This window comes from Odocoileus virginianus, chromosome 3, assembly GCF_023699985.2.
Source record: "Odocoileus virginianus isolate 20LAN1187 ecotype Illinois chromosome 3, Ovbor_1.2, whole genome shotgun sequence".
Classification (NCBI taxonomy): domain Eukaryota; kingdom Metazoa; phylum Chordata; class Mammalia; order Artiodactyla; family Cervidae; genus Odocoileus; species Odocoileus virginianus.
The window spans coordinates 95,777,092-95,805,008 of record NC_069676.1 but is presented as its reverse complement, the minus strand read 5'-3'; the positions used below and the strand labels follow the sequence as shown (position 1 = coordinate 95,805,008).

The following is a 27,917-nucleotide window of genomic DNA, read 5'->3' as shown; positions in this document are numbered from 1 at the left end:
ATTAGACTAACCTAAAGTGACAAGGCAAAAAATGGATCAGTTTTTAGAAAGGCCTTATTTTACTACTTATATTCAACTTTGTTATGAAATCTATAAAGCTCCAAATTCTAAAAGTAATCTTTGTATTTTCTGCCTCTACATTTTAAAAAATTTATTTGAAAAATTGATAAAATTGACAGTTAAAAATCTGGTAGGTTCCCAAGCTTAATAATTAAAGCTGTATTTTCTTTTCTGTTTTATTAAAATATAGTTAGTTTACTTCATTAAAAAAACATGCTCTGACAAATATACTTACTTCATTTGTAGCCATCTTCCTAGATCTTGGAAGTGGAGACTTCCTATGTATATGAATTGGCTCTGATACCATAGGCTTAAACAATATCACAGCTCGATCAACCTCATCTTTTTTAGAAGTATGTGGTTCATCATCACTATCAATTTTAAAAGCTCTCCTTCCTTCATTCTATGCAAAAAGAATATAACATAATAAAATTCAGATAAAACAAATCACTCTTTTTAGATGAACAAATTAAAACCACCAATTGCTATTGTCACTTGAAGTACATATACACAAGTTTACTTATTCAAATAGATTGATAACTGAATTCTTATGAAAATCTAGTATCATTCTGGGTATTGTAAGACAGATGACAGAGTTCCTAACTTCAAGAAATACATATACTCTCCGGATAAATGAAATAATAAAATGACAATTAAAAAGCCATATAAAACAAAATGCTTAATAAAATTTCATCCAGTGCCCAAATAAGCAATATTCATAAATGACAGTAAAAAAAAAATAGGTCAGTTTTATTACCAGTAATGTCATCAACTCAAGCATAAACTGAAACAATATCTGGTTATAGAAAATTCAAATTCTATTCCAAATATTTCTAACAAATGTGATGACTGCACACTTAAATAACAATCATTTGATGGCTCACTGACTATTTACTGAGTACTACCATGTGTCAAGACTCAGATGAATAAGATATTGTCTCCAAAATATAAGAGTCTCAAAGTATAGTACAGAAAACAGGTAAATTTAAAAAGGTTATATTAAATATTCATCTAAACAGAATGGATAAATTGGGGCATGGTCATACAGTGAAACACATATTTTAAAGCAGTAAGAATGGGCAAACTAAAACTAATTACATCAGTGAACCTCACAAATATACGTTAGCTAAAAGAAGCCAAAGTATGTAAAAACCTTCATTAAACTAAGGGGTATAAAAAATAAACTTCTTCAACTCAGGTAAGGTATACCTAAAAACTAGAAAAAATCATCACAGTTAATAATAAATCACTGAAAGAGAAGAATGCTCATCATCACGAAATCTACTCAACATTTTACTGGACATCTGTCATCATTCAGAGATACAATCATATACATAGAAAATTAAAATGACTGGATAAATTATCAGAATGAATAAACAACATACAGTAAGGTTGCTAGTTATAAAATCTTTATACAAAAATTGAGTTAAATTTCAATTGAAAATAGCAAACAAAATAAAATTTAAATGAGTCATTTATGACAACATTAAAAAAGAATTTAGGAATTAACCTGACAAATAAAAGATATTAAAACAATTTTATCAAAAAGATATAAAGAATAGCCAACTAAATTCAGAGATATATATACCAAGTCCTAGGACTAGAAGATTCAATTCTGAAGTGTTATGTCCAGAGAAAACTAGAAGTGTTATGTCTCTCAACATGATCTGCAGAGGTTATCTAATTTCAATAAAAATCCCTAAACATTACTTTCTGCTTTAGTCTGGGAATGAACAAGGATGATTGCTATCAATACTTCTACTCAGCACTATACTGGTCCTAGCCAGTAGCACTTCACAATAAACATAATCAAATGGCCAATGAATGTAAGAAAAAGTACTAATCCTTACTGGTTGTGAGGAAAATGTAAATTTAATACACAAGTGAGTTGCCAAACAACTCATTAAAAACACTAATCATACCAAGTGCTGATAAAGACATGGTAGTATCTTTGGAAAGTTATTTGACTGTATTTTTAAAAACTGAACATATGCATACCCTATAACCCAGCAATTTTATACATTTTATCCAAAAGAAATGTATATGCTCAGAAAAAGACCTGAACAAGAATGTCCATAAAAGCATCCATCTTCAAACCCTGAACTGCAAACAAACCAAATGATCATCACAGTGAAATGGATTAACAAACTGCACCATATTTATTTAATGTAATACTACATGGCAACAGAAATGAAGAACAGATGAATTTCAAACACATAATGAAAGAAGCCAAATCCACTTCCCATCCCTAAAAAAGCACATGTTTTGTGAGTTCATTTATATATAAAGTCCAAAAGTAGACAAAGTTAATCTATGTGCCAGAAGTCAAGATAGTAGTTATCTTTGGGGAGAAAGCAGGAAGGTTATGATATTGAGGGACAAAACCATTTCTTCTCAAATGATATTATTCTATGACCCAGCTAGCTGTTTTACAACTGTTTCTTTTGTGATATATCATTAAACTACACATTGATGATTTAGGAATGTTTACCAATATGTATCATAGTTAAGTAGTAAAAAAAAGTTTAAGGCTGAATACATATTTAACTCTGTAAGGTTGTAAGAATTAAAATGCGGTAATTAATTCCAAGTGTTTAGTCAAGCATGGGCTGTCCTCAAGTAAAACAACAGCCAAAAACAGAAACTACAGTTATCCATTCTAAATAATGATCTTAAAAATCCCCCCAAAAAATCTAGAGAAAGGAGAAAATATAAAATTCTAATATGCTTAAAAAAGTGTATCAATCCAAACCATACCTCAAGAAGTTTAAACCACCTTGCTATTTAGTAGTTGAGATAAGAATTACAGTATGTAACAGAAAATTCTTAAAGTCACATTTAAATTTAGGACTGCAGTAACTATGCAATGAAAATTTCATCTTCATTACCTCCCTTGAAGCTGGTCTATATCCATAGCCAGAGGGTAAATTTTTGTCTTCTTCACATCCTTTGGCTCCTGGACTGAAATGTAACTCAACATGAAAGCGTTCCTCAGAGGAAAGATCCTAAAAAAATATTATAGAACATCTTCAAAATGAGAAACTTCAAATTATTGATTTACCTCTGGTAACACATGCAAGAATAAACAGAAGAATTGTACAAAAAAGCTCTTAATGTCCAAGATAACCACTATGGTGTGGTCTCTCACCTAGAGTCAGATATCCCAGAGTGTGAAGTCAAGAGGGCCTTAGGAAGCATCACTATGAACAAAGCTAGTGGAGGTGATGGAATTACATCTGAGTTATCTGAAATCCTAAAAGATGACGTTGTTAAAGTATTGCACTCATTATGCCAGCAAATTTGGAAAACTCAGCAGTGGCCACACACAACTGGAAAAGGTCAGTTTTCATTCCAATCCCAAAGAAAGACAATGTCAAAGAACGCTCAAACTACCACACAACTGCACTCATTCCACATGCAAGCAAGATAATCCTTAATAATAGTTCAAAATCCTTCAAGCTAGGCGTCAGCAGTATGTGAACTGAGAACTTACAGATGTACAAGCAGGATTTAGAAAAGGCCAAAGAGATCAAATTGCCAACATACACTGGATAATATAAAAGGCAAGGGAATTTAAAAAACATCTAATGCTGCTTCACTGACTATGTGAAGCCTTTGATGGTGTGGATCACAACAAACTGGAATATTCTTAAAGAGATGGGAATACCAGACCACATTACCTGCCTCCTGAGAAACCTGTATGCAGGTCAAGAAGCAAGTCAGAATTGGACATGGAACAACAGACTGGTTCCAAACTGGGAAACAGGTACATCAAGGCTGTATATTGTCACTCTGCTTATTTAACTTACATGAAGAGTACATCACATGAAATGCTGGGCTGGAAGAATCACAAGCTGGAATCAAGATTGCCAGAAAAAATTTCAACAATCTCAGATATGCAGATGGGAGAAACTGAAGAGGAACTAAAAAAACCTCTTGATGAAGGTAAAAGAGGAGAGTAAAAAAGCTGTCTTAAAACTCAACATTCAAAAAACGAAGATCATGACATTTGGTCCTATCACATCATGGCAAATGGATAGGGAAAAAGTGGTAACAGTGTCATTTCATTTACTTGTGCTCCAAAATCAATGCATACAGTGACTGCAGCCATGAAATTAAAAAGACACTTGCTCCTTGGAAGAATAGCTATGACAAACCTAGATGGTGTATTAAAAAGCAGAGATACCACATTGCCGACAAAGTCTATATATTCAAAGCTACAGTTTTTCCAGTAGTCATGTAAGGATGTCAGAGCTGGACCATAAATAAGGCTGAGCATTGAAGAATTGACACTTCCTAATTGTGGTGCTGGAGAGGGCTCTTGAGAGCCCCTTGGACAGAAATGAGATCAAACCAGTTAATCGTAAAGGAAATCAACTCTGAACAATCACAGGAAGGACTGCTGCTGAAGCTCCAATACTTTGGCCACCTGACACGAAGTGCTGACTCATTGGAAAAGACCCTGATGCTGGGAAAGATTGAAGGCAGGAGGAGAAAGGGACAAGAGAGGATGAGACGGTTGGATGGCATCACCGACTCAACAGACATGAGTTTGAGCAAACTCAGGGAGATAGTGAAGGACAGGGAAGCCTGGTGTTCTGCAGTTCATGGCGTTTCAGAGTTGGGCACAACTTAGCGACTGAACAACACATGCAAATCAAGAACTCTGTTACCTTGTTAGGATCTTCATACAGCATGATAACAATCTGAGTCATGTAGTTGAGTTCATTGACAACATTTAAATAATCCATAGCTCGTTTCCACTGTTCATCCTTTGATTCCTGAACAAAAGTATATAGTAAGCATTTTCTCATATTCCTTGAAAATCACTTTATTTTCATTATGACAGTTCATTTAATCCTAATTGACATCACACAAATGAAATACTTCCACACACAATCTTTCAAAATAACTCCACTAATTTAAATTTAATAAATCACCTAAGCTTAAATAATTTTAATTCTCTTATCAGTAGTATTAGAAACTCTAGTGGTTTTTTCTTTTTTTTTTAGTAACTCATAGAAAGTAAAAATAAAGATTATCTTGAGATATGATACCTATTAATTGAATTTTGAGGGTAAGGGGCAGTTGTTAACCTTAAGTTTCAATGTAACTAATATAGTGTCATGCTTCATAAACCAAACACTATCCCATGAAAGTAATGACTATAATTAAATATCTCTCATTCCACTGTAGTTTTTTAAACTGTAGATATTTTAAAACAATCAGCAGGAGAAAGCACAGGCAGATTCTTAAAACCATCTCCTTCATTCTTAAAATCACTCCACCATCATTTAGAGAATCAATGGTCTTTAAACATGTAATTAAAGAGCTTCAGAACTGAAAGGGACCTTACAGAACACGTATTACAAGCATCAAAGTAGAAAATTCTATCTCAAAAGGCAAAACTACTCAAAGTTCAAACTCTACAATAATCAACAAGGTCTACTGAAATCTTATGTACATCAGAGATAATGTCCTTCATCTCATGTCATAAACATTACAAATATATAAACGCACCCAACAATTTTTTTGTATATAAGGGTTTTGTACATACACTGAGAGTATATAAGAGTTTCGGCTTTAGTATAGAATGTGTTTTAAGAAGAAATAAAATTTGATATGTAAAAGCCAAAAGTCAAGCCCACACGCTGATTTTTTTTTAATTCAACACATATTTCTTTTTTAAATTTGGACATCGTCTATCTCTGAGGAAGCATTCCAAGTTTTTGGAAAGTAAAGTTAAAGCAATATCATGTAATCTGTGTAATTACATGTATACTTAAGCCTCATCTCAACAAATGGCTATTAACACGTTTAAATGCTCCACAGCAGTTGCTCCCAACTTAAGCAACACTCCACAGTAAAAACTGCATCTGTGTGTTTGTGTGTGTGTCTATGTTTGAGGAGGGGGTATGTGCAAAGATGTATATACATTTTCTTTCAAAATTGATAGGAAAAACAAATTAGCATAGCATTACTGAATACCACTAGATGTGAATGATTATAAGTGATGGGCTTAAGTTAAATATTAAAAATTTTCAAGATTGAAAGGATCTATTAGATTCTGTGATATGGCATTATTAAGAACGCCATGTAATATCTAATTCAGTGGTACAGATACAGACTTTGCTAGATCTGCTGTAATGAAAAGATAAAACAAAATATTTTGCAGCATCTTCTTAAACACAATTAATATGCAAGAATTCATAAAAATCTTTTTTAAACAATTAAGGATCATTAAATATATTCCTTGAAATTTTATTTATAATCTTATTTCCTCAATAAATCTTTAAAAAAAAATCTATTAAGGAGAGACAGATTTTACCAAGTCTACATTAAAAAATGAAAAATCTCAACTGGGAAGAGACCATACAAGGTTTTAATTATATTAGCTACAGGCTCTTATTAGGATAATATGAGTTGGGATAATTAATTATGGTTCAAATAAATTTTTTAAAGTTTTAAAATGAGCAAACAGGACATCACTTTGGTATACAGCTTAATTTTCACTTTAATTGTTTTAAGTCCCAGAAGCCCAGGTTTTCACGGCAGTGGAGTTGTCCAGCTTTTGCTTTAGAAATGTAGCTGAATGCAGTACATACTACTGCCACCCACTCTTTAGATCACTGTGAGACAGCCTCCTAGCTGGCTTCCTCACACCCTTCTACCTATCTAATGCCTACACAGCAACCAAAGCCATTCAATTCCTTGCTTAAAACATTTCAAGGGCTTCCCAGTCCTGGAATGGCTCTCCAATCTTATTTGCGACAATTTGATCCATCATTCACTTTTATTCTCCAAGCATAGGCTTCCTATCCATTCCCATATCCTCTGTTCTTTCTACCTTATAATTAAGTGCAAGGTTAAAGGGTGATCACATAAGAAATGTATCTCTCCCCCCTCAAAACAATTCCATCATTATTAACGGATATATAAGCTCTTGCCTTTGCTAATTAAGAGTCATTTTTTTCTCTGTTTCTTTAATTAAAGCTTCACTAATCCACATGGACTTCCCAGGTGGCTCAGTGGTAAACAATCTGTCTGCCAATGCAGGAGATACAAGAGACGTGGGTTTGATCCCTGGGTCGGGAAAGTGCCCTGGAGTAGAAAATGACAACCTGCTCCAGTACTCTGGCCTAGAAAATCCCATGGGCAGAGAAGCCTGGCAGGCTACAGTCCATGGGTCACAAAGAGTTGGACATGACTGAGCGACTGAGCACACATACATAATCTGCATATGTAGTCAAGGGATGCCACTTTGCTACTCCATTAAGGAATAAAAAAAGAAAAACAAGGGGGAAAGAACAGATGAATTAGAAAAGTTGATGGGAATGGAACACTTCCACAGCCTTAGGGTAACTCTGTTAATAACTATTCATCAAGGCCCAATGATAACAGAGATTAAGAATCAAGAGACATATGCCAAACCTTCATGTATATTTCACTGCCCTTTATTTTAATAAGTACAAAAGAATATGAAGTTGAATTCATTTTCTTTTAAGGATTACTTTTTTATAGATGTGCATAAATGTATATACCTATATATATATATGTGTGTGTATATATATAAGTAAATTTTTTAATTCTTATTTTTTGGTAGCTTAGAGATGGCTGAAAAGATATTTTTGATATATAATAGAAGTGACAGTGTATTCTAGATAATCTGTGGTTTGAGTGTACTGAGAAAGGGGTATTATAATTTCTAAATCTGCCTGGTTAGCACTTTTACTGCTAATATCTAAAATGTCATTTTCCTCACTTTCTCAAATACAAACTTCCTGGGAATCTTATCAACAGCTGCTGCCTCAGCCATCATTAATGTGTTGGCTTCCCAACTCTTGTGCCTTCAACCCACACCTCTAGCCTTACATATGAACATGCTACTGGTCATCTTCACTTGATTTATCTTCACCTGTTTATCTCACTATTGTATGTTGAACGTATGACAGACAGATAATTCGTGTCTTCATTTCATAGGTCTTTGAAATGAGATTGAGTTCTCTTGAGAACTAGTGCCTCAAACTCAAGCTGTCTAAAACTAAACTCATTGCTTTCCTTCTAACGCCTGATATTTCCGCAAATGTTACTCATCTCAGTGAATCATGGATAATTTTGTAGATGATCCTATGTTGGTAATATGGGAACTTTCCTTGACTCTCCTTTCTTACTTTCCATACCTGTACGTACAGGAAGGGCCTCAAGGAGAGTGTTAAGGCAAGTTAAGATGCCTCAAAAAGAGTGTTAATAAAAGCCTAAAGGACACTGAGGAGACTGTTGGTGAGGGATCATAGGAGGGTTAAAAAAACCTTATTGGAAACTATAGGATAAAAAAATGCTTGCTACGTAGTGGCATAAAATACAGAAATACTATAGCCTGTAGATAGTGGATTTCAACGAACTAGCTACTAAGATTTCCTGAAAAAATTCTGAAAACACCACCAAGATTCTTCTCGTTGCCTCTGATAAACATTGAGGAGAGGGTGATAAGCTATAGGAAATGGTTAATTAAAAAGGAACCAAGACTTGCAGGAATCAGAAATAAAACTGTTTCTTATTTCCAGCCTTTCCAGAGAGTAAACAATGCTATAGTTAAAAAGTGGCTTTTAGGAAGAATGGAAACACAAGAATCTGTCATGAAAACATGGGTATTATGGTAAAAACACTTGCTAAGACTTCAGAAAGACTTGGGGCTCACAGATTTTTCAAAGACACGATGACTTCTTAGGATCATATGAGCATGTCTCTCAGATACTCCCTATTAAACAATAAAGACTGCTGAGTACTCTCTCAGCAGCCGAAGAAGGAGTCCAATGTACAAACAGACTTATTCTTAAGAGATCCGTGGGAATGAATTAATACAGTAGATTATAAATTATTCCTTTTTTAAAAAAAATTATACCATCTTGAACTAAAAGTAAACAGACCTTTGGATCTCCAAACTTCTTTGGGCAGGAAGCAGGTTAAAAAACTACTTAGCTGCAAGCATGAGCTACTTTTTATGGAGAAGGAAGGATGACTTAGATGAAGCCATTAAGAATCAAAAGTATAAAGCCATGAACCATTAAAAACAACTCCTAGTATGACAGAGCCCTGATTAAGGAATGGGCATTAAGTATCTAGGCACACAAAACTGCTATGGACCAGTGACCGTGGTGTAACTTCTGTTTTCCCCTCTTTCTGAAAAGGTTGCCTACAGCAGTTATTCTGTGCTTCTCAATACTGTATGTCAAATATATGACAGGCAGATAATTGGTGTCTTCATTTCACAGGTCTCTGAAACAAGACTGAGTTCTCCTGAGCACTCAAGAGGTTCTGCCCAAAGAGTCCCACCCATATCTGGACTATTTAGATAATGAGATCCTGGCGGTCAAGTTTATGCTGTAATAGGTAAGCCTAGAGGAATACTGTAGAGATTAAGTGAATTCTGCGCGTGGGAGAAATATGGATTGTATGGTAACATACTGTGACAGACCCTGTTTTTCAAATATGGCCGCCAAAACATAACCGACCCCAAGGACTCATCTGACAGTGAGTGACAAGTGATATCCACTCATCTAGTACTATGGGTCCATTTCCCCTTCCTTGAACCTGGATGGATCTCTGTGACTACTTCAACCAAAAATGCTTGGTAAAAGTGAAAGCATGTAACTTCACAGCTTAGATCATAACAATACTTTGTGTTTGCTCTTTTTTCTCTTAGTGCACTTCTGGAACTCAGCAGCTATCTTCTGAGGAATACGCTGTATTCTGAGGTCACATGAAGAGGCCATGGTAGGTATTCTGGTCCATAACCCCAGCTGAGCCCCCACCTGACAATCAGCACATTAAGAACTAGATATGAGGAAAAAGCTGTGAGGTGGTTTGAGCTCCAGCCACTGTCTGACTGCAATCTCATGAGAGACACAATGCAAAACTGCCTAAATGACCCAAGTCAAGCATTTAACCATGACAGAGAAAAAAAAAAATGCCTGTACTTGTTTTAAGCCAGTAAGCTTTGGTACTGATTCATTATGTTACAGTAAGTAAGAGTCGCACGTCCAAACACCAAATCCTATGATTCTAACCCCTAAATAATGCAAATTCATCAGCTTTTCTTCGTCTTTCTATCACCGGCTTGTAGAGATCACTTAGAATATTTTGTATTATTGTTAGCCTAAAGGGATTTTCTCCAGAAGGAAGAAAACAAGTCATTATCTCCAACATCTAGCACAGTGCTTGGTAAACAGTAGACTCTTGACAAATGATGGCAAATAATGAATTATTAAAAACTGTACAATAAAAAATGATGTCAGTGATCTGATTACAAATTCAGTAACACATATTTGTTAAGTAGATTGATGTAACTTATTCTACTTACATCGCATAAGGCACCATAGCGAAGAATAGACAGCAAAGAATGTACGTGACTTTCACTGGTAAAATATAATCTGGTACGGACATGACGTTCAGGTGACAGAACCCCTCTGGAATACCTAAAAGTCAGAAGCAGACAGTGTTAAAACATTACCATACAGTTAAGACTTATTAAGTACTGAAATTATTTTGTAAAATGGAATTTAATCTTTCTAGAAGTAAAAGAACATAGTAAGTCAATCTATCACTCTTTCAATCACAAATTGAGGTGTTCTTAGTAGACATTTCTCTAACATGAAGATAACTGAAACTAACTGAGACCACCGAAATTAGTCAAAGAAGAGTTAATATTAGTCAAGTTCACTGTAAGAAGGTCATTTAAGCACCTTTATTACTAATGAAAGATCACATCACTAAAGGAGCTCACAGACGCTAATGCTGCTGAACGAGGGTGATCACTGATGATCGCATGTGAATGGTTAACACACATCCCCTTTCCCTGTGTCCCTCAGTGTTTTCCTCCAGTTTGGAGCCAAAAAGAATACAGGTCAAAAAGTTCCCTATTAGGAGCATCTAGGTGATCTGTATTTCCACAGTGTACCAAGTGATACACTCCTGCCTTAGTCACAGGAACAACAAAAATTTAGATTTCAAGTATGCAAAAACAGATGCCTATAGACTTAAATACCAGTACAGTCTCTTACACAGGATGGAGTTTATTTACAGTGTCATCATCTTGTGTCCTTTGAAGATCTGAGCGAATTTTTCTAACTAGAGGAGTACAGTAGCCTTTGGCAATCTCCAGTTTTTCAGCTTTAGTTATACCATATTCCTGAGCAGAAAATACACACTATTAGAAAAAGGGTATAATAATAAAGAACTCCAATAAAGGTATTACTAAATTTAAGAATTTTAGTGAGTGACAAATATTTTTATTAAGCCTTTTTTGAACATTACACAATTCCTAGTTTACATTTCCACAACTTCAAGTATATTAGTCCCCAAACTATTCAGTGTAATTAGAAGAATATTTTTTGGTGGAACTGAAAAAAAAAAGTAATTTCTAAAGAGGAGAGGATGAATGATGAATGCAACCGTTATGATAAGTATTCAACTCAATAAGGTTTTAAATGTAGAAACAACCCTAAAAGAAAGATGGATTAAGTGCACAACTAGTAAAGCATAGAACAAATACTCAATAAACATAAAGAAATACAAATTGAAACCATGAAATTTGTCTATTTGAATGTCAAAGATTAAAAAGGTTAACAAATTATTTTAGTCTTTGGCCAATACAAAGTTTTAACGAGTGGTGAGCCAAAAATGCCATGAAATTATAAAATTTAATGAGCTATATTGCCATTATAAATTAATCAAATTTATGAGAAATTATAATCAAAAGTGTTAAGATAACAGTAATTATAATAGTAATAAAAATTACAGTTCACAGGGATAGATGAGAAAATGATCTGACATGAAAAAATAATTTTTTGCATTAATTAATTAACTGCTTTAATTAGGAAATTGCTATAATAAAACAAGTAACACCATACATTATTTTTCCAATGAGCTTTGGTTTGAGAAACTGAACAGCAGAACTAGATCTTTAAGCTTTGACTCATGGCAAAGCTGGCAGTTCTCTGAAATCTGGGAGATGTGTCAGCAAAATTAGACACAGCCCACCCTTCACCAAAATCCTGGAGGAAAGTGTTTCATGCCTTTGGGGGAGTAAGACTGAACGCTGGCTAGGATACGACTTGTTGAAGCCCAGGGAATGACAAGAAATACTGGTACTGGTGGCAGGCAAGAAATAAACTGTGGGGCTGACCAACTGCATATTTTATTAGAGGCTTTAAATTTAAAAAGTGAAATGCTTCATTGCGTTTTCTCAGAAACTAATCAAAAGAGTGCAGTCCTACACAATTTGGAGACACAAAGTGGATGCTGGGCGACTATAGAGGTCACTCCAGGTGTGGAATTTTGGAAAGTCAGTCCTTGGAGTGAATGGCACTGTGGCTCTGGCAGCAGATACGAAGGAATGATGCTCTGGAGAGGATGTAGGGGGACATTCTGCGGTCGGCCGCGGGACAGATGAGGGTTCCACCTGGAGGTGGGATCTTTAATTCTATGGTCTATCTTCCACTGCTCATGTCTCTGTCTTTGTAAATGGTAACTGGGCCATAAAGAGAGCTCAGCGCCGAAGAATTGATGCTTTTGAGCTGTGGTGTTGGAGAATACTCTTGGGAGTCCTTTGGACAGCAAGGAGATCCAACCGGTCCATCCTAAAGGAAATCAATCCTGAATATTCATTGGAAGGACTAATGCTGAAGCTCCAATACTTTGGCCACCTGATGCGAAGAACTGACTCATTAGATAGAACCTGATGTTGGAAAAGACTGAAGGCAGGAGGAGAAGTGGATGACGGAGGATGAGATGTTTGGATGGCATCACCAACTCGATGGACATGAGTTTGAGTAAGGTCCGGGAGTTGGAGATGGACAGGGAAGCCTGGCGACCTGCAGTCCATGGGGTCGCAAAGAGTTGGACATGACTGAGCCACTGAACTGAAGAAAAAAATCTGTGATGAGTGTATAAATAGGAAAAGAAGGTTTAAGAGGAAGAAGGCAGAAAGGGGGTAAAGGCAGAGGGAAGCAGGGACAGAGAAAGAAGGAAGAGTAGACATAATGAGGGAAGAAACAGGCACACATTCTCTCCCCAAGATTTTTCTGGGACACCTGTATTTAAAGGTTACATAAGGTACTTCCCAGATGGCAAAAAATTAATATGGACAACGAATCTCAAAGCTGCCTAATAAAAAAAAAGGTTGACTGATTACACATGGAAGATGTATGAAAATGGAACTTCTTGGGTCATTTACCTTTAAACACAAAAGTTTGGTTGGTGTGGTAATCTCACTAACATAAAGAAATTGGGCATGAAAAATATGAAATGTGTATGTAACTGCATATGTATGTGCAAACAAAAGGAAAATGCTGAAATTTAAAATCATCAAAGGAAATTTTTCTGTCATTACCGGGCAAGGTACAAGTAAACAGTCACTCTCATACACTGAGTGCCTGGAAGAAAGCTGGTAAGAGATCCGGAGCTACAGGGATAGTCTTAACTGCACGTAAAGACATACATAAGAAAAGTGCAAGAAATTAAAGGAATCCTCATTTCCAAATGCGAAAAGTTGGTTAAATAGTATTTCATTGGCTATTAGGAATAATGAAGTATATTTAGCTTTACCGATTTGGAAAAAACTTCTTGAGGCCAAGAAAAAAAAAATCAGGTTGTAAAACAGTATGCTTTCCTGGTTCCATTTTTGCAAAGAACATATTTGTTATATATATATGAATTTACCAAAAAAAAAAAGTCAATGATTTTAAGGGAAAAGGCCTTTCAGAATTTTCTGTAACTGAAATGTTTTTGTCTAATTGGTAATGCCATATTGATTTTTTTTTTGGCCATATATGTTCCAATTTTACAACAAAGATATATTATTTTCATAGTAAAGACTTCTTTCCCTTTAAAACAGTGACATATATTGTGGATCTGAAAAAGCAAGTTGCCACAACCAGTTAGGACCAAATAAATAACTGTTAGATGCCCAAGTTCTCTTATAATTATAGTATTTCTGCCATAAAAAGAACTGACTAAAATAACAGCTGAAGATATTTGAAAGTTTATTATGTGACACATTTAATAAGTATCATTGGAATTTATATTGCAAATACTATTATAAAGAACTCTCTGCATTTCATTATCTACAAATAACCAAAGAAATGATCTTCCAACTTCAACAAATGTGTGCCATCTCAATTCAGTTCAGTTTAGTTCAGTCGCCATCTCAATTAAGAGAATCTTAATATTAAATATAATCTTTTATTTTAATTTAATTTCATTTATTAAAATGTACATATAAAAATACATACAAAATATTATGAATTCTAAAAACTTTGCAAATGCTAAAGTATTTTAAACATTTCCAAAGGATAATTCAACTATATCAAATATTATTATAATCTTTAAATATCCTTATCTTCCATCATACCATTGAGGCTATTTTTACTATTCAATCTACTGAGATAATGTTGGTTTATAACATGTTTTATGCATACAGCTTCTGTATAAACTACAGTATGCGCAACATCAAAAACTTAGCTTCCACCCATTACCATACAAATGACCCCCTTTACTCAATTCACCTCCTTTCCCTTTTAGTAATTACTACTCTGTTCTCTATAAATATGTTTCTTTTGGTAGGTTTGCTCACTTATTTAAAAAATTTTTAATATTTCACATTTATGTGAAATTATATAGTATCAGTTTTCATCTGAAAGACTTATTTAATGCAATATCCTCAAGGTCCATCCATGTTGCCACAAATGACAAGATGACACATATCTTTTTTAAGGCTGGGTAATATTCCACTGTATTATATACCCTCCTTCATCCGTTCATTCATCAATGGGCAATTTCCATATCTTGGCTATTGTAAATAATGCCACAGTGAACACAGGGCTGTATTCAAATTACTCTCTTCATATTTTTTAGATAAATGCCCAGAAGTGGAATAGCTAGATCATACACTAGTATTATTCTTAAGTTTCTGAGGGACGTCCAAACTGTTTTCCATAGTGGCTGCACCAATTTACATGCCTGCCAACAGTGTACCAGGGTTCCCTTTTCTCCACATCCTTTTCAGTACTGATTACTTCTTGCCTTTTTGATAACAGCCTGAGATGATTCTAACAGGCCTGAGATGATCTCTCATTCTGTTTTTTATTTGCACTGTCCTAATAATTAGTGATGATGAACATCTTTTCATGAGTTTCTTGGCAGTCTGTATGTCTTTTTTGGAAAAATTCTTAGCTCTTTGGCTCACTATTTAATTGGGTTATTTGGGGTTTTTGTGGAGTTACAGGAGTTCTTCACATATTTTTATTATCATCTCCAAATTGAATATATGATTTGCAAATATCTTTTCTCATTTGGTAATTTGTCTTTTCAATATTTAATGTACAGAGGCTTTTTAGTTTGATGTAATCCCATTTGTTAGTTTTTGTTCTCTTCTTCAGTTGTTGCTCAATCACAAACTCTTTGCAACCCTATGGACTGCAGCACGCCAGGTTTCCCTGTCCTTTACCATCTCCCAGGGTTTACGCAAACTCATGTTTGAGTCGGTGATGTCATCCAACCATTGCCTCTGTTGTCCCCTTCTCCTCCTGCCTTCAGTCTTTCCCAGCATCAGGGTCTTTTCTAATGAGTTGACTCTCCACATCAGGTTGCCAAAGTATTGGAGCTTCAGCATCAATCCTTCCAATGAATATCCAGGATTGATTTCCTGTAGGATTGACTGGTTTGATCTCCTTGCAGTCCAAGGGACTCTCAAGAGTCTTCAACACAACAGTTCAAAAGCATCAATTCTTTGGCACTCAGCCTTATTTATGGTCTAATTCTCACATCCATACACGACTACTGAGAAACCACAGCTTTGACTAGATAGACCTTTGTCAGTAAAATAATGTCTTTGCTTTTTAATACACTGTCTAGGTTTGTCATAACCTTTCTTCCAAGGAGCAAGCGTCTTTTAATTTCATGATGCAGTCGCTATCTGCAGTGATTTTTGAAGCCCAAGAAAAAGTCTGTCACTGTTTCCCCTTCTGTTTGCATGAAGTGATGGGACTGGATGCCATGATCCTCCTTTTCTGAATGCTGAGTTTTAAGCCAGCTTTTTCACTCTCCCCTTGCAAATTCATCAAGAGGCTCTCTGGTTCTTCTTTACTTTCTGCCAAAAGGGTGGTGTTATCTTCATATCTGAGGTTATTGATAGTTCTCCCGGCAATCTTGATCTCTCTTCCAGTAGGTGGCACCATAGCACAAGCTTTCGGTTTTTCTTAAGCCACCGGTTGGTTGTATCTGAGAAACTTTTGACACTCCACTGCACCTGCTAGGTGTGGTCACCTGGTGTCCCTGTCCCTACTGTTGCCTCCAGGGTTGCTGGTGCCTTGTTTCTATGGGTGCTGCCAGGGTCTCTGCCCAGGCCGCTGGGAAAAGGAGCCCCTCCACTGCGTCCAGGATCTCCCAGGTCTCAGGCTTTGCCACTACAAGGGGACAAAGAGGTGGGGGAAGGGAGCCAGGATCACAGGAACCCCTTTCATGTCTAGGGTTGTTAGTGTTCATGGGCACTGCCACGGCCAGCGTGGTGAGAGTTGCAGCTCTTACCTCCACAGTGGGAGGGCCTCCATGGCTGGAAGGATGGGGTGGCAGGCCCCAGGACCGCTAGCGCCCAGTCCCTCGCAGCCACGGGTGCCACTGCAGCCGAGACGCTGGAGTTGTGTGTGCCACCGCCCCTAAAGCTCCTGCGTTCTCTGAGGCTCAAGGCTCAGCCAACTAGGACCAGAGGTCTGGGAACACAGGCACGTGCTCTGTTTCCTAGCCCAGCTACTTTCAGGTATAAGATGGACAGAATTTTGTGATGTCCTGGTGTGTTAAGCAGAGGCACCTTTGTTGAGTTGTATATATTTAACTGGTTGTTGATTGAAGGGGATAGACAAAGGGAGCATGTTACATGGCCATGATGCTTGATGTCACATCCCACTGTGACTATTTTTAAAGTACCTTCTTTTTTTTGGCTGAGCCACACAGCTTGCAGGATCTTAGTTCCCCAACCAGGGATTGAACCCAGGCTCTCAGCAGTGCAAGTGCTGAGTCCTAACCACTGGATTGCCCGGGTATTTCCAATTTCTAAGTATCATTTTTAGAGGACTGAGGCTGAAAAGTTGAGTCTATCACAGCAAAAATACATACCATAATCACACCTATTAACTGTTACAGTAACTAAAAGTAATAAATCATGTTTATCATATGTAAGAAAAGATCCTGATGCTGGGAAAGACTGAAGGCAAAAGGAGAAGAGGGTGGCAGAGGATGAGATGGTTAGATAGCATCAGTGATTTAATGGACATGAATTTCAGCAAACTCTGGGAGGTAGTGAAGAACAGGGAAGCCTGGCGTGCTGCAGTCCATAGGGTTGCAAAGAGTCGGACATGACTTAGCAACCGAGCAACAACAATATGATTAGAATTACATAATTCACAAAGCATAGTTATAACAATTAACGCAATGTAAGAGTGAAAACAGATTTTTTTGAGGCATAGCAGAATATATATACCTTTTTCTTAGAAAGATACTGATACTCTCTCAATCAAATATATTATTTGACTGAGTCATCAAGTCTCTAAGCTTGAAATATCTTTGTCAAGTAAACATGCAAATTTCTCATTTTTTATTATAAACTACAGCTTCATTATAATTAAATATGTTTACAACTTTAGTTATTTGTTCAGTGACTGAAAAAGTCTATCTCTTGCCTATGATTTTACATTTATGCAGAGTTTAGTAACAAAATTTAACTGAGTGAATTCAACTGTGCATTAAAAAAGAGGAAATCCCAAGTTTCTGCATAACAATGTCAAACCAAAAAGGGAGGTAAATATCTCAAACTTTTCCTAACCATTTCTAATCTTTAGTGTTTCTTTTAATTATAAAGTTTTAAAAAATTATAAATATTTAAATTACAAGGACTTGGTGAAAATTTTCTTCATCTATGTAAGTAACATACCTAAAACACATACACCATGGAAGTAGGAAAATTTATCATCTAAAACTCATTAATATGTAAGTTTTCTTTTGAGCCCAAGTCTTAGAAACAGACTTTCCATTCCCAACTCTAGAATTCTTAGTATACATAATTGAGAAAGAAGAGGGCTGAGATTAAAGAAGCTACGTACAAGACATGATTATGCTAATAAATCTTCAGTGTATCTATTTAGCCACCAAGTAGGTGAGACGTTAAGATATACTGAAAGCCTACCTTGACAAATGCATACAGCTACAAAAATATTTCAGAGGGTCAGATATTTACAGCTTATCTGTTAAAAGTATACTTTAAAATAATCTTCATTTTAAGAGTAAGTACAACTAAGATGCATTGAGCCTGGAATAATGTAAAAGCAATTCAATACAATGGAAAAAAAATCAGTCTTATGTATGCTTCCAGGGCAAACTAATTACATACTTATCAGAAATAAGAGTAACCATTCTCCTCAAATTTTTTAGTAAGTAAAATCTGAATAAATTCTCTCTTGAATTTCATAACAAAGATAGATGCTGATTTAGTAAATTTACTGAAAGAGATACAATCAAATCAGTGTTAGTTCTATAATCTTCTATGTACACCATGTAGCTAAAACAGAGTTCTGCAGAATTTAGTGTGTTCATTTTTATATTAATCTTAAAGTGTTATAAAAATACAACTTTTTATTGTGTAAAATAAAATTTGTTTTGCAAAATGAAACTTTTATTTAACAAATGAAAGATGCTATCAGAGAGTCAATTCTTATTTTCTAAGTCTGTATTTCTTAAAATGAGTCCCAAAGGCACATTCTTAAAGTATGAGATATTTTTACCCTCTTTTGAAATCAATTTATTTTCAAATCACTGATTTATACAATATATTTATAATCATCTACATTATATATACTGACCAAAAAGAAAAAAAGTTGCTTTTTCATGTTGAAAGGATAAGCTAAACTTTAACAGGTACACACATACTTAGTTATGAAGTCTGAATTCCCAATTTTTCAAAGTCTCTATAGTTTTTCACGGACATTCTGTGATATTAGGAAAGGGAAACTGCAGTTTTAATTATAGTGGATTTACAGTACTATGTTAGTTTCAATTGTACAGCAAAGTGATTCAGTTTTTTATATATATATATTTTCAGATTATTTTCCACTATAGGTTACTACAAGATACTGAATATAGTATCCTATGCTATACAGTAAATTTGTGTTACTTATCTATTTTGTGTATAGTAGTTTATATTCCATATTTTTTATTTATTCCTTCCCCTCTCTCCTTCCATTTTGGTAACTGTAAGTTTGTTTTCTATGTATAGGAGTCTGCTTCCACTTTTTAATATTGATTCATTTGTATTATTTTTTAGATTCCACATGCAAGTGATAACATCTCACTTAGTACAATGTTCTCTAGGTCCATCCATGTTGCTGCAAACAGCAATATTTTATTTTTATGGCTGAGTAATATTCCACATGCATGTATACACCATATCTTAAACCAATCATACGTTGATGGGCACTTCAGTTGTTTCTATGTCTTGGTTATTATAAATAGCACTCCTATCAACACTGGGGTGCATGCATCTTTTTGAAATAAGAGTTTTTATCTTTTCTGGATCTATGGCAGGGAAAGGGATTGCTGGATCATACAGTAGCTCAAGTTTTAGTTATTAAAGAACTTCCCTATTGTTTTCTACATATGAGTATCTTTAAGTGAGGCTTTTTAAAAAATATACAGTCCTTACACTATTCATGTACAGTGACTCCTGAACAACATGGAAGTTAGGAGTGCCAACCCTCCATGCCACTGAAAATTTAAGTGTAACTTACTTGTGGCTCTGCATCCATAGCAGATGCAACCAATCATGGATCTGTGGATCGTGCAGTACTGTAGTATTTACTATTGAAAAGAATCCACATGTAGGTGGATGCACTATAGTTCAAACCCACGTTGTTCAAGAATCAACTGCACTTCCTTCTCCTGTTTGTAACCTCGGTTCACAGCTGGAAATGTGTGACTTACTCCAATCTCCCTTTCACAATGTCCAAATAACCTTTGAGTGATGAATGTGAGAAAAGATCTCCAAACGGCATCTGTCACTGTTTTCTTCTAACACATCTCTTATCTCAACTTGTTTTGTCACTTGACTTGTTATTATCAGTCTGATTCTATGTTTAATTTTAGTTATCTGAGTTTTAGTAGACCTTTATTTTTATTCTCCTATAACGAAAAGACCCCTCTACCGTACCATACAAATAACTATTTACATCTTGACCTCTAAATATTCTTTTCAAAATACTTTCACATAAAGTAAAAAAATAAACAACTTCCAAAATTAACATAGAGACACAACTACCTCTGCCTCCCACTCTACACGCATCCCCACAGCACAGCACTGGCATGCACACAATGAACGCTCAGTAAATACTAAGGTGATTTATCCCATTGTACCTTCAGTTGTTTGTTCTTTAATTATTTTTTAATTACTCTTTAAGAGTATCAATTCTTAAAATTTAAAAGGTCATTACAAACTATTAAAAAATCAAACAGTGATTTCATACAAGAAGTTTTTGTAAATTCATTACAACTCAATTTCCTTTTTAAAGTTATAGGTTTACTGAGACACAGAAACCAACTTTCTCTTAACAGTGGATAGATATTTTAAAAGTATCTATAGAAAAGTACCAGAAAATTGAAATGTAGAAATTACTTACCTGAGGGATAACTATATCTGCTAGCGCCTTTGAAAGCCTATATAATTCCATCGTGTCTTCTAATTTCAAGGAACCATTATGTTGGACATCGTATTTTATACAGTCATATATGTCAGGGATCTTGCTAATATCATATCTTCCATTTTTTGTCTTAAAGTCTTTCTCCAACTTGGACCATCTACGGAGCATGAGCTCTAAGGTCTCACTATGATAAAGCTGAATATCTAAAACAACATAACAATTTTACTATATTAAACTTGTAAACAAGCTAGGAAATATCATCATAGGCATATACTATTAGCAACCATATATTCTGTAGATTTGAATAAAGGTACAAATGCATGGGTTAGGAACTGTTTTTATAAAAGACCTTCCCATATGTTACATACATCAGTTTCCCAGCCACTCTCAGCACCAGAGCACAGATCACCTTCCTACTGCTTTCTCCTTCTTATCATGCTGCCTGTTTGTTGCTCAGCTGTATGGTTTTTTGTTTGTTCTTTAGTCACTCAGTCGTGTCCAACTCTTTATGACCCCATGGACTATAGCTCGCTAGGCTCCTCTATCCATGGGATTTCCCAGGCAAGAATACTGAAGTGGGTTGCTATTTTCTTCTCCAGGGGATCTTCCCCACCCAGTGATCGAACCTGTTTCTTGCATTAGCAGGCAGATTCTTTACCACTGAGCCACCAGGCAAGCCCCAACTGTACGGTAATGCTACATAATTAATCAATGAACAATGTTTTATTATCTTTCTCACGACACCATAGTTAAAAGCAACTATAACTTTGCTATTATTCTTTTGCTGGATATATATTAACTCAAATAATACTTAGATATAGCAATAAACTAAGGAAAATTCTGAAAGAGATGGGAATACCAGACCACCTGACCTGCCTCCTGAGAAATCTGTATGCAGGTCAGGAAGCAATAGTTAGAACTGGACATGGAACAACAGACTGGTTCCAAATTGGGAAAGGAGTAGGTCAAGGCTGTATATTGTCACCCTGCTTCTTTAACTTCTGTGCAGAGTACATCACAAGAAACTCGGGGCTGGATGAAGCACAAGCTGGAATCAAGACTACCGGGAGAAATATCAATAACCTCAGATATGCAGATGACACCCTTATGGCAGAAAGCAAAGAACTAAAGAGACTCTTGATGAAAGTGAAAAGAGGAGAGTGAAAAAGATGGCTTAAAGCTCAACATTCAGAAAACTAATATCATGGCATCTGGTCCCATCACTTCATGGCAAACAGATGGGGAAACAGTGGCAGACTTCATGTTTTGGGCTCCAAAATCACTGCAGATGGTGACTACAGCCATGAAATTAAAAGACGCTTACTCCTTGGAAGGAAAAGTTATGACCAACCTAGACAGCATATTAAAAGCAGAGACATTACTTTGCCATCAAAGGTTCGTCTAGTCAAAGCTATGGTTTTTCCAGTAGTCATATATGGATGTGAGAGTTGGACTATAAAGAAAGCTGAGCACTGAAGAATTGATGCTTTTGAACTGTGGTGCTGAAGACTCTCAAGAGTTCCTTGGACTTTAAAGAGATCCAACCAGTCCATTCTAAAGCAAATCAGTCCTGAATATTCATTGGAAGGACTGATGCTGAAGCTGCAGCTCCAATACTTTGGCCACCTGATGATGCAAAGAACTGACTCATTTGAAAAGACCCTGATGCTGGGAAAGATCGAAGGTGGGAGGAGAAGGGGCAACAGGGGATGGGATGGTTGGATGGCATCACCAACTCAATGGACATGAGTTTGGCTAAACTCTGGGAGTTGGTGGTGGACAGGGAGGCTTGGCGTGCTGCGGTCCATGGGGTTGCAAAGAGTCGGACACGACTGAGCAACTGAACTGAACTGATAGCATTAAAGCTCTTTTATGATTGGTGAATCTTATTTTAAAATGTTTACAGAAATGGGATAGTGATTTTTATTTTCTGACCCCAGGAAAACAATATTTACCTGATGATTTGGGATCTTCCATTCGATGTCTGATTTGAGAAGTCAAACTTTGTATCAAGGAATACACCGTGTCACAGGTCTTTACAGGATTTTTAATTAAATGCATTGATTTGATAAGAGAAATGCTTCCAGATGGAGTAAGCTACAAATGAATAGAGTATACATTTTTATATCTGGTTATGCTCAACTGACCAAAAGGACAATATACAAAATTTCCTAGTAGCTGGAGATTAAATTCAAACTACAAATCCCCAGATCTGTAGTTAAATTAAATCTGCAGATATAGAAGAGGAAATAAAAAACTAAAAATTTCATGTTAAAAAAATCCTAAACCTTAGATAACATTAGATTATCCACAGGGAAAATCTAACAAAAGTGCTCTAACTTACAAAGAGATTTATGCTAACATAGTGATATTTTACTGACTCACTTGGTATTTGAAAATACGGTTTAATCATTTGACACATATTGACAAGTAATAACCCTAAGGCTATGATTATCATCACTTTTCCCAGATGAGGTACTTAAGAAAGATTAAAGCACCTTTCTCAAGATCAAACCACTAGTATGTAAACAGTGGCATAAAAAAGCAGGTAACCTGGCTAGAGACCTGAGCTCTTAACCATCATGTAAACGCCTTTGTGATGAGATTTCTTCCAAGTCAACAAAAGCCATTAATGACAAAACAGTTTCAATTTTCACTGTTGAAACTTTGCTTGGCAATTCAACCCTAAATAAGTTTCCATAAATACAAAAAATGTAAAGTGGAATTCCACTTCTTGTTATGGTGAACTAATTAATTTGGGTCAAACTAAAGACTGAAGCTTGGACAAAAGTGAAGTCCAGGATTTCCAGAGGTGGAACTCTAGTAAACTCTGCATTTGGGGTTCAAAAAAGTTATAAACTGTAGTCTGCATTTTTAACAAGAACTTAGATGACTCTTATTCAAGTATGAGTTTGAAAAACACTCTCATTCCAGAGTCCTTGCCTTGTCCAGGAAGAGGGTAAGAGCATGATGTAAACATTCAATTGGTAGATATCATTAAAGCCTACTGTTACTCTGGGGTAATGACAAAACAAATAATAAAATCAAACACAATTTTAAAACTACCAGGGAAATAAATAAATAAAAAGTACCAATTCCAATGAAGCAAGAAAGGAGAAAAATAAAAATAGGCAGTATAAATATAAAGCACTTAACAGGATAATAGAGTCATACATAAATTTGAGTATTTTATAATACAAATGAAATAACTGCCCTAAACAACGATTTTCACAACTAAAAAAAACTACATGCAGATTTTAAGAGATGCATCTAAAAATAGTTTCAGAAAGACTAAAAGAGATACGAAGGGTATTATACAAAAACCAAGTAAAAGAAAAAATTTTTGCAGCTATATTAATCTCAAAGTATTCTGAGGCAAAAAAATACTCACTGAGACATACCAATTCTAATTTGTATGCACTTAATAGCATGGCATCAAAACACATAAAACAAAGATTAAGAGACTACAAAGACAAGAAAAATCCATAATTACAGGTGGGAAATTTAACATACAACAGTAAAGAAAGAAAAAACAGACCAAAAAACATCAGGAGGACTATCTATTTTTACCAAAATGATATAAAGTTAGAAATAACAAAAATATAACTTAAAAATGTATCAGTTTGGAAATTATAAAAGTACACTTCTAAATAACCTATGATCAAGGAAATCACAATTAGAATATGCCCCAAATGGCACAAACCTCAGTTTATGAATACAGCCAAAACAGTGTATAAAGGGAAATTTATGGCATAGAATGTGTGTTTTAGAACAGATGGAACATTCATGATTTAATTAACATCCTTCTAGGGACATTAGTTTTTAAGAGTTAGAGCAAAATAAAACTGTAGAAGTGGAAGGAATAAATTAAACAATAAAAATTAATAAAACTGAAAACAAGTACATAATTTAGGGCACCAATAAATCTGAAAGACAGCTCTTTTACAGGACTAATAAAGCTCATCAACTATGGCAAAAGTGATTAAGAAAAAAAAGGGGGGAGAAAGACTGTACAACGTTATGAAACAAAAAGAAGTGTCTCTACTGATCTTGCAGACATTACAAAGAACTTAAGAGGACTGTATAAACAAATTTCTAGACAAATGTAACAATACAGACACAAGATACAATAAATAAAAATTACTAAATTACTCTAGGAACCATAATTATAAGTTTTCCCATAAAGAAAATGCCCATGGGATTTATCAGTAAATTTTACCAAACATCTAATGAAACATATATACATGAATTATTCCCTCCAAGGAGGACTCCCTAATTTTATGAAAACAGCATAATCTTGATATTGAAAGCAGACAAAGACAACAGGGATAAAAAAATAAAGGTCAATTCGATTCATGAACATAAATGTAAAACTCCTAACCAAAAATATTAGTAAACCCAAACCAATGAGATATGTAGTTTTGAAATGACTTTATTCTAGGAACCAAGGTAGACTCTATCAAAAATCATATATTTAACAAACAGAAAGAGAATATAAAATGTAAAAACTTGTCATGACAAAAACTTTTAACAAAAATCTGCAGAGATCATACTTAATGCACAGTGTTAAAAAAGCTTTCCCTTTGAGAATATGAACAAACACAGAAAAGCCACTCAATTTAATATGACTTTGATGGTGCTAGCAATTAAAGCATAGCAAGAAAAAGAATTAAAAGCATAAAGATAGGAAAGGAAGACAAAAACCTGTGGATATCTTTTGGAAAGGTTTTTTAAAAACTGAGATACATTACCAAGTTAATGAATAACCAAGTTAATAAATAAGTTTAATATAGTTGACATATATGAAGTCAATATTAAACAAACTTTGTACATAGCAGCAACAGATAGTAACCATTTTAGAGGTACCATTTATAACACAAATATTTTTTAAAAAATATGTTTTTTTTACAAACTAAAGATCTAATCAATCTAAATCAATATTCCAACAAGACCTTTGGCCAGCTTATTTTAAACTTCATATGGAAATACAAGAAAAGTCAAGAAAACTTGAAGAAGGACCCATGTAGGATTTGGGAGATCTCATTCAATGGCAGAAAAGCCAACAAAGGAGTATGTTCCAGAAACTACACACATATGATAAAGCTGATCCTACAAGGTAGTGGGAAAGGATAGTCTTTTCAGTACGTGGTGTTGAGACACCTGGATGTACATATGGTTGGGGGGAAATACCAACTTTGATATCCTTATCTAATGGCACACACAAAAGTTAATTTTTAGCTGTATGGCAGATAAATGAGCACGAAAAAACAAAATTTATAGAAGACCATACATGGGCATATCCTATGACGCCCTTGTTAGAAAAAGGTATTATAAATAATAAATTAAAATGCCCTGAACGCACAGAGACCGACCAGACCTGCCTGTGAGTGTCCTGTCTCCTGCAGAGGCACAGGTCGGCAGTGGCTTGCCACGGGGGCAGGGGCTCTGACTGCAGCGGGCCAGGCTCACCCAGTGTGTGGCATAAGCCCTCTTGGAGGAGGTCGTCTCAATCCCCACCACAGGGCTGCCCAGCAGATGCCCCACAAACTGCAGAACAATTATACCAAAGAAATATTCGCACTGTTTAGAAAGTTATAGGACCCACAACAGATTTCCCAACCTGGGGATCTGGCAAAGGGACTGAGAAGCCCCAGAGAATTTGACTTTGGAGGACAGTGGGAGACTGAGCCAGACTTGCCTGTGAGTGGCCAAACAATGCACCCATCAACAGAAAACTGGATGAAAGATTTACTGAGCACAGCTCTGCAAATCAGAACAAGATGTAGTTTCTCCCACAGTCAACCTCTCCCATCAGGAAGCTTCCATAAGTCTCTTATCCTTCTCCATCAGAGGGCAGACAGACTGAAAACCACAATCATAGAAAGCTAAACTAAACTGATCACATGGACCACGGCCTTGTCTAACTCAATAAAAGAGTTATGCCATGTGGGGCCACCCAAGCCCTACATGGTGTCGTGGGTAGGTCATGTGGAGAGTTCTAAAAAACATGGTCAACTGGAGAAGGGAATAGCAAACCACTTCAGTATTCTTGCCTTGAGAATCCCATGAACAGTACAGAAAGGCAAAAAGACAGGGCACTGAAAGATGAACTCCTCAGGTAGGTAGGTGCCCAATATGCTACTGGAGATCATTGGAGAAATAACTCCAGAAAGAATGAAGAGACAAGCCAAAGCGAAAAGAACACCTAGTTGTGGATGTGACTGGTGATGGAAGTAAAGTCCAATAATGTGAAGAACAATACTGCCTAGGAAGCTGGAATGTTAGGTCCATGAATCAAGGCAAATTGGAAGTGGTCAAACAGGAGATGGCAAGAGTGAACTTCGGCATTTTAGGAATCAGTGAACTAAAATGGACTGGAAGGGGCAAATTTAATTCAGATGAACATTGTATCTACTACTGAGGGCAAGAATTCCTTAGAAGAAATGAAGTAGCCATCATAGTCAACAAGAGTCCAAAATGTAGTACTTGGATGCACTCTCAAAAACGACAGAATGATCTCTGTTCGTTTCCAAGGCAAACCACAGAATGATCTCTGTTCGTTTCCAAGGCAAACCATTCAATATCACGGTAATCCAAGTCTATGCTCCAACCAGTAATGCTGAAGAAGCTGAAGCTGAACGGTTCTATGAGGACCTACAAGACCTTCCGGAACTAACACCCCAAAAATATGCCCTTTTCATTACAGGGGACTGGAATGCAAAAGTAGGAAGTCAAGAAATACCTGGAGTAACAAGCAAGTTTGGCCTTGGAGTACAAACTGAAGCAGGGCAAAGGCTAATGTTTTACCAAGAGAACTCACTGGTCAAAGCAAACACTCTCTTCCAACAACACAAGAGAAGACTCTACACATGGACAACACCAGATGGTCAACACTGAAATCAGACTGATTATATTCTTTGCAGCCAAAGATGGAGAAGCTATATACAGTCAGCAAAAACAAGACTGGGAGTTGACTGTGGCTCAGATCATGAACTCCTTGTTGCCAAATTCAGTCTTAAACTTAAGAAAGTGAGGAAAACCACTAGACCATTCAGGGATGACCTAAATCAAATCCCTTATGATTATATATTAGGAGTGACAAACAGATTCAAGGGATTA

The 27,917-nt window shown here is 35.7% G+C and overlaps 1 protein-coding gene across 1 annotated transcript in view; it reads right to left on the bottom strand.

Annotated features, from left to right (window-relative positions):
• Positions 1-27,917, bottom strand: part of PPIP5K2 (diphosphoinositol pentakisphosphate kinase 2) — a 77,562-nt gene that overhangs the window by 16,798 nt on the left and 32,847 nt on the right. Inside the window, exons 18-24 of the mRNA XM_020890593.2 lie at positions 22,754-22,895; positions 20,778-21,001; positions 11,121-11,248; positions 10,421-10,535; positions 4,734-4,841; positions 2,949-3,065; positions 296-463 (exon numbers count right to left, since the gene is read on the bottom strand). Coding sequence (XP_020746252.1) covers positions 296-463; positions 2,949-3,065; positions 4,734-4,841; positions 10,421-10,535; positions 11,121-11,248; positions 20,778-21,001; positions 22,754-22,895 — 1,002 coding nt within the window. The remainder of the gene's footprint in view (positions 1-295; positions 464-2,948; positions 3,066-4,733; positions 4,842-10,420; positions 10,536-11,120; positions 11,249-20,777; positions 21,002-22,753; positions 22,896-27,917) is intronic.